The sequence below is a fragment of the Drosophila eugracilis genome, unplaced genomic scaffold (assembly GCF_018153835.1).
Source record: "Drosophila eugracilis isolate 14026-0451.02 unplaced genomic scaffold, ASM1815383v1 contig_2154, whole genome shotgun sequence".
Lineage (NCBI taxonomy): Eukaryota > Metazoa > Arthropoda > Insecta > Diptera > Drosophilidae > Drosophila > Drosophila eugracilis.
Window position 1 is genome coordinate 13,273,210 of NW_024573038.1, and position 12,298 is coordinate 13,285,507.

The 12,298-nt window shown below is 39.3% G+C and overlaps 1 protein-coding gene across 1 annotated transcript; it reads right to left on the bottom strand.

Moving 5' to 3' along the window:
• Positions 1–4,071: 4,071 nt before the first annotated feature.
• On the bottom strand, positions 4,072–6,369 carry LOC108118247 (protein commissureless 2). The gene is made up of 2 exons (XM_017230836.2): positions 5,673–6,369; positions 4,072–4,973 (listed from the first exon to the last, which is right to left on the bottom strand). Exons 1-2 carry the CDS (start codon positions 6,130–6,132, stop codon positions 4,408–4,410), a joined length of 1,026 nt encoding a protein of 341 aa, XP_017086325.1. The 5' UTR covers positions 6,133–6,369; the 3' UTR covers positions 4,072–4,407.
• Between the last annotated feature and the right edge of the window lie 5,929 nt (positions 6,370–12,298).

A 12,298-nucleotide genomic window follows, 5' to 3' on the forward strand; every position in this document is an offset into this window, starting at 1 on the left:
TCTTAAAATTGAAAAGTTTTTAAATAAGACCTAAAGCCTAACTCAGTTTTAGATCAGTTTCGTAAGCAGCTTCCCTAGTTTTGCCTTAATTTTCCTCAGTGTACTTACAATCCCATTCCGAATCCCAAATCCAATCCGTTCCCCCCCACTGCTGCTGCACTTTGATGTTCCTCTGATGTCAGTGGCCAAGATAGGAACAGTTAGCGCATCGCAGTTAACTCGTTCGGCCTGAGTTTTCCTGTTGGGTTTTTATTTTATGATTTGGGTTCACTTCCACAGTATCTTGCAGAGCGGCGCCCATAACTTTTGGCTCTTTCAACTTTTATTTGCATTTTTATTTGTTTTTCTTTAAGTCAGGCTTCTCGGAACTTATTTTTATGTATAAAGAATTTAATTTTGCTTTTGTTCGGCCTGGCAATTGAGGTAAATATTTTATTTGAATTAAGCGTAAAAGTTCGAATCGACTGCACTTTTCTGCCCGACCAATCTGAAGTTTAGTAACTCGCATTCCTTGCTTTTGACCCAATCCTAAATTGCCTTTTCATGCAGTTCCCAGAGCCAAGCCCAGAATTGTTATTCTTTTTGTTTTTTCTTTATGGAATTTCAATCAGAAAATTCTTAAATTTTATTGAATGGCAAATTGATTTTCAAATAGATAGATTTGGTCAGCATCTGTTAAGATACAGCCTTGAAATTTATATCTTATTGTGGTCTGCCGCCAACCAGGCAAGCAGAATTCTAATACAAATTATTTATCTTTATAAAAAAAGCTCTTCATTTTTCAGCTAGACAAAGCTTTTACTACACTCTAGTATCTATATACATATATGGAAAACACTTTGAGCAAATATTTTTACAAGCGCCGCATTCTACGCTTGCCATTTACAAAGGTAAACACATCAAATTGCAAAATCTTTGCCTTGGCCGAGGAGAGGTTACTGCTTTTTATATATATTTATAACTTTTTTTTTTTGTTATTATTTCTTTTTAACTTTGTTTTGTTTTCAAACCTTTCATTCACCTTTGCGTTGAGCTGAGATCCGAGTAAACAAGGCAGCGTCAGTTGGAAATGTTTGCCCAAAGTCTAAAGGAAAAGATAAATACTTAGCGGGTTGGCGGTTTAACTCAGGGCCTTATACGAGAAAGCTGATCAGCTGACACGTGGGGCAAACAATTCGGAGGCAACACTGTATGGCTCTTAATAAGAATCTTGATAAAACATAAATAAACACATTTCATGGAGATCAGAAGATATAAAACTGAACAGCTGTAATCCCTGCTAATCAGCCTTGAAAACTTAAATAATTTTTGTATTAAATTTTAGGTTTTAGGTCAATGGGCTTAAATTAATATTTAAATATTGGCTCAATACAATTTACACAGCCATTGTAGTCGTGTTTTTTTTTTTCAATATTTATTTAACTCGAGGCCAAAATCGATGATAAATTTTTACAACCAATGCTGACCCCATAAAAATATTTATAAAAATATGTTCAAATTTGGTGACCATTTTCAAGCTTTTCAATGATAGAAATAACGGGCTTGCCAATTTTAATTTTCAGTTTTTGTTTTGCCTTCTTTTTTTTTTAGGTTTTTAGCCGCCTGCACAAAAAGTGGGTCAAATGTTGCGTATGACGTTGGCTTTTTAGCCAGCGGCTGGTTGGCCAACCGGTTTCGCTTTCAAACATCAACGGCGGCGATTCGTCTGAGTTGGGAGTTAGTCGCTGGCTATGGATATCTTCCCAGCTTCCATTTCCACTTCCACTTCCATGCTGAACATTTAACATCAGTTTGAGCCACGATTTTTGGCGCTTAATTCGTAAATTCATTCGGCCAAGACAAGACAACGTGTGTGCGCTGTGTGAAGGGGCACCCATAAACGTGGGCTAATGTGCATTTTATTAATAAATTGTCCGCTTCATTAGCTTTGGGGTTAGGCCCTCTGCCCCAGCAACCTGCAACTTTCACCATTCGATCGTCGAGATGCAACCACCGATGGATGGACTTTTAATAAATTGCCCTTTTCGGTTGCGCTTTCTCAGTCATAGCCCCGTTGCAACCGAAACCGAGATTTGCATTTCGAGCTAATTATGTTGTTTATGTTGTATAATATTTTGATTTGCCGTGTGCGATCTACACATGTTTTCCAGCCAGCAGCCGTTAAAACCGGCAATGCAAATGCAAATCAAATGAAAACTCAAAAAGAAAAATAGAAATAAAAATGTTTATAAACGACGGCAAGGTGAAAGCATAGACAGGCCTGGAATATTGGCAATTTTTGCTTTATAACCGATTGGGCCTTAACCCATTAGCCAGTGGGCAATTAGCATGGCTAACATAAAAACCGATACTAAAACTCATTAGCAACAATTTCAAGTATGCACTCGAACTATTTGCCTTATGCCCCGCCCCAGTGATGAAACTATATGGCCTGCTGTAATAAGTAGCTGACTGTTATATAAGCCAGAGAAGTGTTCTGCTAACTGGTTAAGCCAATACTTTTGGTTTTCTTTGTAGGGAAGCTTTTCGATTTTGGATATATAGAACGTGAGGGGATTACCTGAGCGGCTGGCCACGCGCTTATTGGAATTTTTGGAACCAAACACGACTAATAAGACAATTTGCACACATTGTGGCAAGTTGACAAATTGCTGTGCGTGTTTTTTTGTTTAAGTTTTAGCTTATTTTAGCAGTCCATAGATCATTCAGGCCCTTGTAAAAGTGAGGTCTGCTGGGGCGTACTAAATATATTCATAGGTTCTAGACATGAGACTAAGTTAGTTGGGCGTCTCATCAGGGGGGAATATGTCATAAACTGTCAAATAAACTAAGAGCTATCGTAAATAACGATTGCATTTGCAATTAATAATTATTGTTTTGCATAAGCGGTGCTTGAGCGGCTAACAGGTGAGCACAGAGTCTTCCCACCGATATGCAAATGCCACCGCAAGAGGTTCTTCCCCAGAAACTTGAACCATTTCGTACTACCTCGATCATGGTTCGCCGATCACTGATCACGGATTACGAATCATGGATCGTGAGATAAATAACTTTTATTTGAGCTCGCATAAATGCAATTTATTTGCACCCTCACATGTGGATATCTAGTTAGTTGTCCGGTGATTTGTTTACCCATTCAAATGGCTATAATAATAATGAAGCACGGAAACGGCAATGGCAACCGCGAACTGCTAACTGCCAACTGCAACCGGCAATCTATAAATACAATAATAACGATAATAATAATAATGATAAATAAGAAAAAAAAAAAAGAGCGACAAATCCATTGCACTCTGAGATAAATTTCCATAGAATTCATTCCATTTGTTAATGTCGATTGCGGGCCATACAGATTACAGATAGAGCAGTGATAGTAACTTAGTTGTTTGTTCACGTTAATCACAAGTTTAACACTCGGCTGATGGAATGCGGGGACTGTTTGGAAAAAAATATATAACAGACTTCCTCTAGAAGATAGTGCAAAACCCAAGACCTACCACAATTTGTATTGCCTTTGTAGTACCCCTTGGGCCACGTTTTCCGGCACGGGGTTAACTGGTTGTCACGTCCACAGACTAAGCATCGTTGCTAGGAACAACACTGTTTGAGATCATTTATTATGTCTATTGTCTCTGGCAGCGATTTGCATACCTATACATGGATTTACTAGCTTATCAATGCGAAATTACAATTGCATTGTGCATAGCACTCGGAGCCAAGTCAAGTAAGCTATCACGTCCTTAGCTCAATGTCAAATCGAACTGTCTCTATCTGTCTATCTATCTATCTATCTATCTACGGCAACTAACTCAATCTGCCGGAATCTGTTGTGCTGCTGCTCTGGCATTTCCACTCAGAAACGAAGCTGCTAGCTATTTATAAAGCTCTGTGGAACAGGAAATGGGGGAATCCTCCCTGCCTGGCCAAAAGGATTTGTATGCCATCTGTTCTATGGGCGTCAATCAAATCAGTTGCGCTGCAGCATCAATGAATCAATTTGAATGTCAACTGATTGATGGCAAAATAATAATCAAAGGAACTTTCACATACAAGAAGAGTAGTGCCTTAATATTTCATTTGTTAAGTATTTTGTGTATAATTTATTAATAATTAGTTTGTGGCCTACTTAAGTCTAATAACAAAGATGCATCTTTACGTTTCCATAAGTACTGGAAGTACAGAATAATTTAAGTACAATCTGATGAAACTAACTAGCTAACACAATTTAGTAGCGAGTAGTAGGTTTAGTAACGTATTTCTTTTTCTTTTTTCTTCTTTTGATAATCACAGCGCTTAGTTTAGTTACATAAAGTATGTCTTTCCAGCATGAATATAGAAAATATCACAGAGCTCAGTTGGGTTTGGAATGGTATTTGGAGTCCATAACCACATCCATGTGAGATGGCATTACCGTTTGATATCGTCTTTCGCCTGGCTATCTTTCGATTTCGATTTCTTTTTCTCATCAATGGTTTTGTAGGAGCTGCCGAATACCTCCGCATAACTGGGCACAATTGGCATCATCACAAAGTTTGACTTAAGCGCCTCGCAAGTGGGCGATGTTGCTGATGTTGCTAATGTTGCTGGTGTTGCTGCTGTTGTTGCTGCTGCTGTGGTAGCTGTTGCTGCTGCTGTGGTAGCTGGTAGCAGCGGCATTGTGGCCTCACAAAACGAAGGTGCTTGCGGTGCTACTAGATTCTCAACTGCACTTGGAGTTGCTGATGTTGCAACAACTGGATGCTGCAAGTCCTGGCTGCTCTTCTCCTGCTTGTTGAACACATTAAACACACTCGGATAGACAATCAGACAGGATGACTGTGGTGATTTCTGCAACAGCTCCAGGGCAGCCTCATAGCTGGGTAAGCCGGAAACTAGGGTATACTCCGGCACCGGATCCTCCATATCCGGATGCAGTTTCAACGCCTCAATATCCACAATGGTGCACTGCGTCGACCCATTTGCATTGTGGCGATCTGCAAAGAGGCAAAGAACAATAATTGTTTATTAGTACTCATTATTTGCATGTTCGCTGGGTCGAGATTACTAAAGACCTCGACCTAGTTGCAATATTACAATACACTGTTTTCTGCTCGCATTTGTTTTCTTTTTCCCTATTTGCTGCTGCCGCTTACTTTCATTGCCTTTAATAAATTCTTTTTTTTTCAACTTATAATTACCTTGGCACCGCTTTCGAATTAAATATGAGACAGACGAATTTCTCCGAAAGTTTTGTTATTTTTCGCTTTGGCAATGTGCTAATTTTCATTTGAAGGTTTCGTGACTGCTTAGGCGGCATCACGAATTACAGAGATTTCGAAGTTTGTTCTTGAACCTGACGACACTTAACGAAATACTTTGGGGTTTTTACGACCCGAAAAATGCCTAGACATAATAAAGTGAATCATTAGAGAAGTGGTAGAAGCCACTTAAGACGGAATAATACAGACGAAAAAGATTTCCACTCCTAATTGTGTATTTCCCTGATGACGGTTGAAGTCAGGTCGCCTTAAATTGTCTTTTTAATGGCCTGAAATTTTAACTTGTTTATACGTCTCGGAGTTATAAGTATTTCTTGGCAGTACTGGCTAATCAAAACAAGCACTCGATAAGATTTTAATCTCTCTAACTATATATATATATATATATTCCATTTCCTAATGCGGAATACTTACAATTGCGTTTCCAGGTACGAAACTGATGGTACAGGAAGCAGGAGCAGATGCAGAAGACCATTGAGATGAGGATCAGGGTGAAGACGACACCAATCCATACTTCGTTCATGAATTTGTCGTACTCCAGCTGTTGCTGTAACTGATCCACACTGCTGCTGTCCAAAACAACTCGATTGGCCAGATCGAAATCCATTATCTCTTCGCTGCTGGAATTCCTCGGATGGTTAACTTCGTTGAACTGATGTTGATGCTTCAGTTGAATGGAGCTGAGAATCTGTTGGCCAATCTGTTTCAGGAAATCACTGCTAGAAATGGCATCCAATGTGGTAATCGTTGGTGTGGAGGCTTCAGGTGAACTCCGTCCGCTGTTCAGAATCTTTTGGGCGGCTTCACCGGCGTAATGATCGAAATGCAAATCGTGCGAGAGTTCGTAGTTTAATGAGCGCGGCAGGCCCTCCATGGTTTACTTTTATATCGGTCGACGGGGCAGTTAAATCTTTATCTTAGTTTTTTTTTTTTTTTTTTGTATCTGTATCTGTGTCTCCGGTACGGCACACTTTCACTGTTTCTTACGATATCGGTATCGGTATCTCGGTGTATTTGTATCTCATGGATTGTTCCTAATCTGCGGTTTCTTTTAACGAACGTACACGTCCGACGACGTCTGAGTCCATAAACAAACTGATTTGAGCGGCCGATCCGTTGGCTCGCTCAACGGTCAAACCGAGCACAGCTCAGCGAGTTTAACTCTGTTTCACTCAAGAGAGGAGAGAGGAGAGAGTCCGGAGAGCAAATCCAAATCTACCTGGCCCAAAATCCATGATCACCCCCTATCTTGTTTTCTACTCATTTGCCGCTCGGTTACGCATCGCCGAGAACATTCTCTCGCCGTGAAACGATCTTGTATCTTGTAATTCCAATTCCCGGAGCGCGTCTTTTGTGCTCCCAAAGAAACAGACAATGCCCTGGAATTATGGGACCATAATTGGCGTTACAAAGCGGCGCACATGTTGCTCAAGCCAGAGAGAGGGAAAACGAAGAGAGAGGTAAAACGGTAATAGGGATCAGAGATGGGAGATGGGGAAGTGAGAGAGAGAGAGAGAGAAAAACCCTCGGAGCATCGCTGGCTTCTTCGATTTCGGTTCGTTTTGCAGCCGGGCAAATGACATATCTCCATTGCCTTGCAGTCGAAAAAATAACATAAAAATCCTTAAAACTTAATTTACAAAGTTTAATATTAAAAATGTAAATTAACATTTAATTATTTATGTTAATAGTAACAACAAATTATTGCTACACATGTTCAAATATTAAGTTATCAATTTTTGGTTTAACACTTTTTTAGGTGACCTTATTTATCACTTGTCTGGAAATCAGTTAACTGGTCTAGTGGACTTAAAAAAAATTGGCAAATTGAATTAAATTAGGTTTGAAGTGTTTATTAAATTGACAAGTATTGAAAAAAGCTTTAAGTGCAATTTATTTTGGAACACCTTAAAAGATATTTCAAAATGAATATGCAAAAATCTTAATCTGAATGCAAATAGTTAAAGAGGAATAATTATTTAATATTAATTAAATATTTTAAAAATAATAATTAAATAATAATAGAATAGATTTATCAAATTATAATATTTTTTATAATTTTTCCCATAACTTTTCCCTTATTCCCACTTGTTTTAGTTTTCTCCAGAAACGTATTCCCTCAATTTCATGGCACATTTTTCCTCTGGGTGTACAGTTCAGTTCTTTTCCCTCGGCATTGTTTGTCGGGAAAAGAGAAATTATTGCTGTAGGATAATGTGTTTGTGGGACTGTCGTTGTTGTTGTTGTTCTTATTTTGGTGCCCAAAGGGGCCCGAGACTCTTCTCTTGTTCTTCTTCAATATTGTTTTTTTCATTCTTTTTCAGTTTGGAGTTGGTGGAGTTTTAAATTACAGCTACGTGCAGATATCTTATTTCGGGCAGCAATTTTGTGGGCGACGCGATGATCACCTGGCTTTGGGTTGATCACTTTTTGGCGATAGCAGCAGGTAGGGTTAGGCCTTGGGAATGGAATCGGGAATGGGGATTGGCAACGAGGATCGAATAGATACAACAGTTGTCCATTTATGGGATTGATGTGTGTGTGAGTGTGTGTAATTAGAGGATTCGTGGCTGTGAAAGGGAATGGCAATGATGATAGGGACAGGGGATTATCCTTGCAATCAAACAGGGATAGAGCTGGGTATGACATAATCTTGCATAGAAATGGAGATGGAAACGGGATTACCTCTTAGATGTTGTCAAGGGGAATACTTAGAGAGGATGAGAAATATTAAAAATAACTTAACGTAGAAAGTTTTCTTTATAAAATGAATTTCCCACCGAATTAGTTTTAGTACCCCTTCATGGTAATATAATTTCCTTATTCTAAGCATTTTCCTCAGCCCCCAAAACAAGGCCAATAAATCAACTAAAATTCTATAGCCATCCCCTAATAATTAACTATAAAGAGCCCCCTCCATTTACCATTACGATGGCCCTCTGTCGATAAAAATCACATAAATACAAGCACTCAAAACAAGCTGGATAAGATCAGCGCGGCCGCTGAAAGACGAAGTACGAGTACAGAGGATGAAGGAGAAATTGCTTTTCAACAAGACAGCGTCTAAGATAAATCTCGTTGGGATTCACAAAGGGTTGCCTATATAGTCTCAGAGCCCAGTTGATTCCTGGGATGAGCTCATCGATGCGGCCAGAAATGAGCATTCCCTTATCATGATCGGCTAATCTTTGCCGAGGAAATGAATCAGCAGAGGCTGTTGAAGGAGATTAGCAAAATGCCGGAGGTTGTCAATGGACGATGACGTCTTTTCGGTTCAGTGCGGATATAGAGAGGGGCGGAATTAGGCGGGTATTCTTTTCTGGTTAGTGCGGCTAACCCATATGGGCGAAGATATTCCATTCCGAAATGCCCGCCCATCCTATGCACTAGTAACTATGCCAGGTATGCAGTTTACTTATTCTTTTGCAATCAACTGTCACGGACCGTGAGAAGACAGACAATGGCAATTTAATTAGGTAGGCTAAGAGTATCCGCCTTGGGTCTTCTTGGGCCTTAACCTCCTATTCTCAGGGTAGTTCGGTAGCTTCTGGTTTGGAATAAAATAAAAAAAAAAAACAGATAGTAGTTCCTGCTTATTGTGGTCTTGTCTTCGCGCCGCTTTCTTTTTCTTTCTTTGCACGTCGGCTTAGTTGACCGACTTGGGCCAAGTAGCTTTAATTTAAGACCCTAATGAGCCATTTGGGCATTCTGGGCTTTGTGTCTTCAATGCCGACTACTGTGTGTGTTGGTCGGACAAAAGTTAAATTAATGAGTCCACGGCCAGTCTTGCTGTCTTTAGTCTTTAGTTTTTTTCTTTTGGGGGCCTCTTTTTTGGATGCGGGTGATGCTCTCAGATGCTGTGATACTGATAAAGTTGCTTAATTTTTCACTGACTCTGAGATCGGGGTCTGTTTTCTGGGCTGCTTTGCATAATGCAGCCGATCGCCACATCAAGCTACAATTTTTACATAGTTTATTAATTTTTTGGATTTCGGCTTAGGTATTTTTATGACTCCTAACCCCCCCTGCTGCCACCGCCACCTCCCCCTGTCAACCGCTTCTGACACTAATAAATCGGCTTAAATTTGATCTTGAGCGGTGTATTTTGATTCCCCACCTAGCTGAGGGCACTTTGTATCTCAGGGGCTCTATGTAATATGCATTATTGATGATGGCGACTGACCTTAGCTAGAAGCTGCCTAACCCCAAAGAATCCGCCGATCGAGCCCCTAAGTTATGTTCAGCTTCATAATCGGCTTGCTGGTAGTGATTTAAATGGAATGGCTTTAATTATATAGGAAACACAGGGACCCAGGTGATTACTTTGATTCGAGTCATCGGGTGAACTGTGACGTTTGTTTACATATTTTTATGGGCATTTTGCCAAAGTACGTCAGCACTTTACTTACTATAATTACATATATTAATCCCATAATGCTTTTCCTTATCAACTTAGATTTTTGTGTCGCAAAAACGTAGACTTTAATTAATTAGAAAAATGTTTAATTGATTATGAACTTATTTACAAGCTGTGTTTAAAATAGATTTGTACTTTCAGGTCAGACAGAGAGAGAGATTTGAGAGATTTGAGAGTTAATAGACCTGTTGTCATGCCTGGGAATTCGCATCGAAAGATTTGTTGAGGAACTTCATGACTTTCTAAAAACTATTTGCTGATAAGACTTGCAAAAGTAAACAAAATATAAATTTAGTGGGTATATAATGAACTTGAAATTGCCTCTAAAAACGTATTTGGCCTTGAAAATTTAATGATAATGAACTGAATATTAATCACTGAACTTTAATCTCAATTTTGCTGAATTGAAATTCAAATAGAAACCTCTTTCCGGAAGCAGTTGATACGTTAATTAAAATCTCAGCAGGACTACTTTTTACCCCTTGTTATTACATCCTCTTCCTGCCATTTCTAATTGAGTTGTAAATTCAACCCTCGATTTTTGGCACACATCTTCAAATCGAACTGATTTCCATATAATTACAGGGCAGTTTCTCACATTTCGTCTAATTGAGCGATCAGGAGAAGTATCATTGGACGAATCAGTCTCGCAGTTGATACTCTCTGAGACCCAGAATCTCTCGAATCTCCCGTAGTTTTAAGAACCCAAAGTAGAGACACCCGCGGCCAGGGGCCATAAAGTCATGACATCCTGCCGGGCAACTAGAAGCACTTGTTCTGCCATTTCCACTCTGACTTCTTTTTCTCACCCTGCCTGGGGGCACATTTTCTGGATCTGGTATCTAGTATCTTGTGCCTTTATTTTTTTCCTTTTCTCGAAGCTCAGCAAGACGCAATGCAACCAACTGAGCTGTGACGGAACGAAAGTCATGGCAGGAGCGTATATAGTATGAGTTCCTGGCCAGGTAATTGCTGCAGTTGTCGGCGGGGCAGTGATGTGAAACATTTGTCATATGGACCGAAACCGAGACGTGCCGCTGCCCTGGGAAAGTCAGTTCGCAGTTCCCATAATCTGTGATATAGGTCATGCAACCCTCAAGGTTCCAAGTACTAGGTACACCATCATTCGGAACTCCTAACTCCTAACTCCAAACATCTAGACTCTGGCATTGTCTTTAGAGGTCCCTTTGTGTTTGTTATGGATTCGTAGAAATTACGCGTGAGCATGCCCAGCCATCCTTTTCATATTCTTATGTCGAGGCAAGTAGCTCGGGCCTATTATTTTACTGTATATCTGTGTATCTTTGTATCTGCATCCGAAGACAACAAGTGCAGCGATGAGTGCGCCTTTTATTCCAAGCACAATTAAAAACGCAGTTGGGCATAGAGTTAGCAGAATAGAACAGCTAGAAGTCTGGCTCAAGTTTAGCCAAGCCAAGCCGTGGCTTGGCGCCCCTCCCCTCTAGAAACATCATCTTGTAGGCACCCACCCATTCAATGTCAATGAACCGCAGTTGTAATGTTTATACGCCCATCACAGTTAAAGATACGGATACAGCTACATGAGCACTGAAAGAAATGGATTTGAAAAAAAGATTACTTAGTTTCCATTTCGTTAATTGCTGTTTACTTGCCAATTAGTTAGTAACTTGCATTTTTACTTAGAATATTTTTATATTTGCTTAACTTTTTCACACTATTTATCTATAACAAAAAGCCAAAATATTGGTTTTTCTGTTTATGAAATCGTCTTAACTTTAACTTTAAGCTATTTTTAGTTAACTTAAACTTAAAAGTTTCATTCATTCCATTCTTAAGTAACTTCTTACATTTCTAAACTTAATATTAATAAAATATAAAAAATTTCAAATAATTTCTTCCCCTGCATTTATAAAGACAGATAGAAGCACACGGAATGGAGCACTCCAAAGTTGTCCACCTTCCGACGCTGTCGTTGCTTGGATTTTTTACTTTATTTGTTTATGGTTTTGCCGTCTGATTATCTTGGGCGCGTTTTAGCCTCAAGTTCGTTGCGCTTGGCCAGACTTCCTCCTCTAGCACCACACCACCACCACCTCTAGCTTCATTCCAGACCATCCATGTAGTACTTATGATGTTATTTCATTTTATTGTCGCCGTCTTGGGGACCTTTCTCCCCACCCTTTACCGGCTGTCAAAGTTTTGGTTTTTTCTGTTGGTTTATCGCTCGAAAGGTTTTCTATATAACAATTGATTGAACATTATTAGCACTCAAGCATAAATTTGTTCGACATTCTCGACAGGGTTAACTGGCTTCAAAGTTTGTTTAGTCCATTAGGTGGGTGGAGGTGGAGGTGGCGGTAAACCTAGCTGATGGATAGATAGTAACATTTATGACCCATTTGATGTAGAATCAAATGTCTAAGCTATTTGTTAATAAGAAAAAGTTCAACTTTATCAAATGCAATCGATTAAGTTTCAAAATCTTAACTTGCAAAAGAGAAAAAATACAAAGCAGCACGCAATCGGATTAATATATAGCTTTTAAAATCGTGTGTGTTTGTGTGCAAATATAATGCACCCATAAACCCAGTAAACTGGAAATATTTTGTAATGCAGTTCAATATACTTTTATTGATTCATT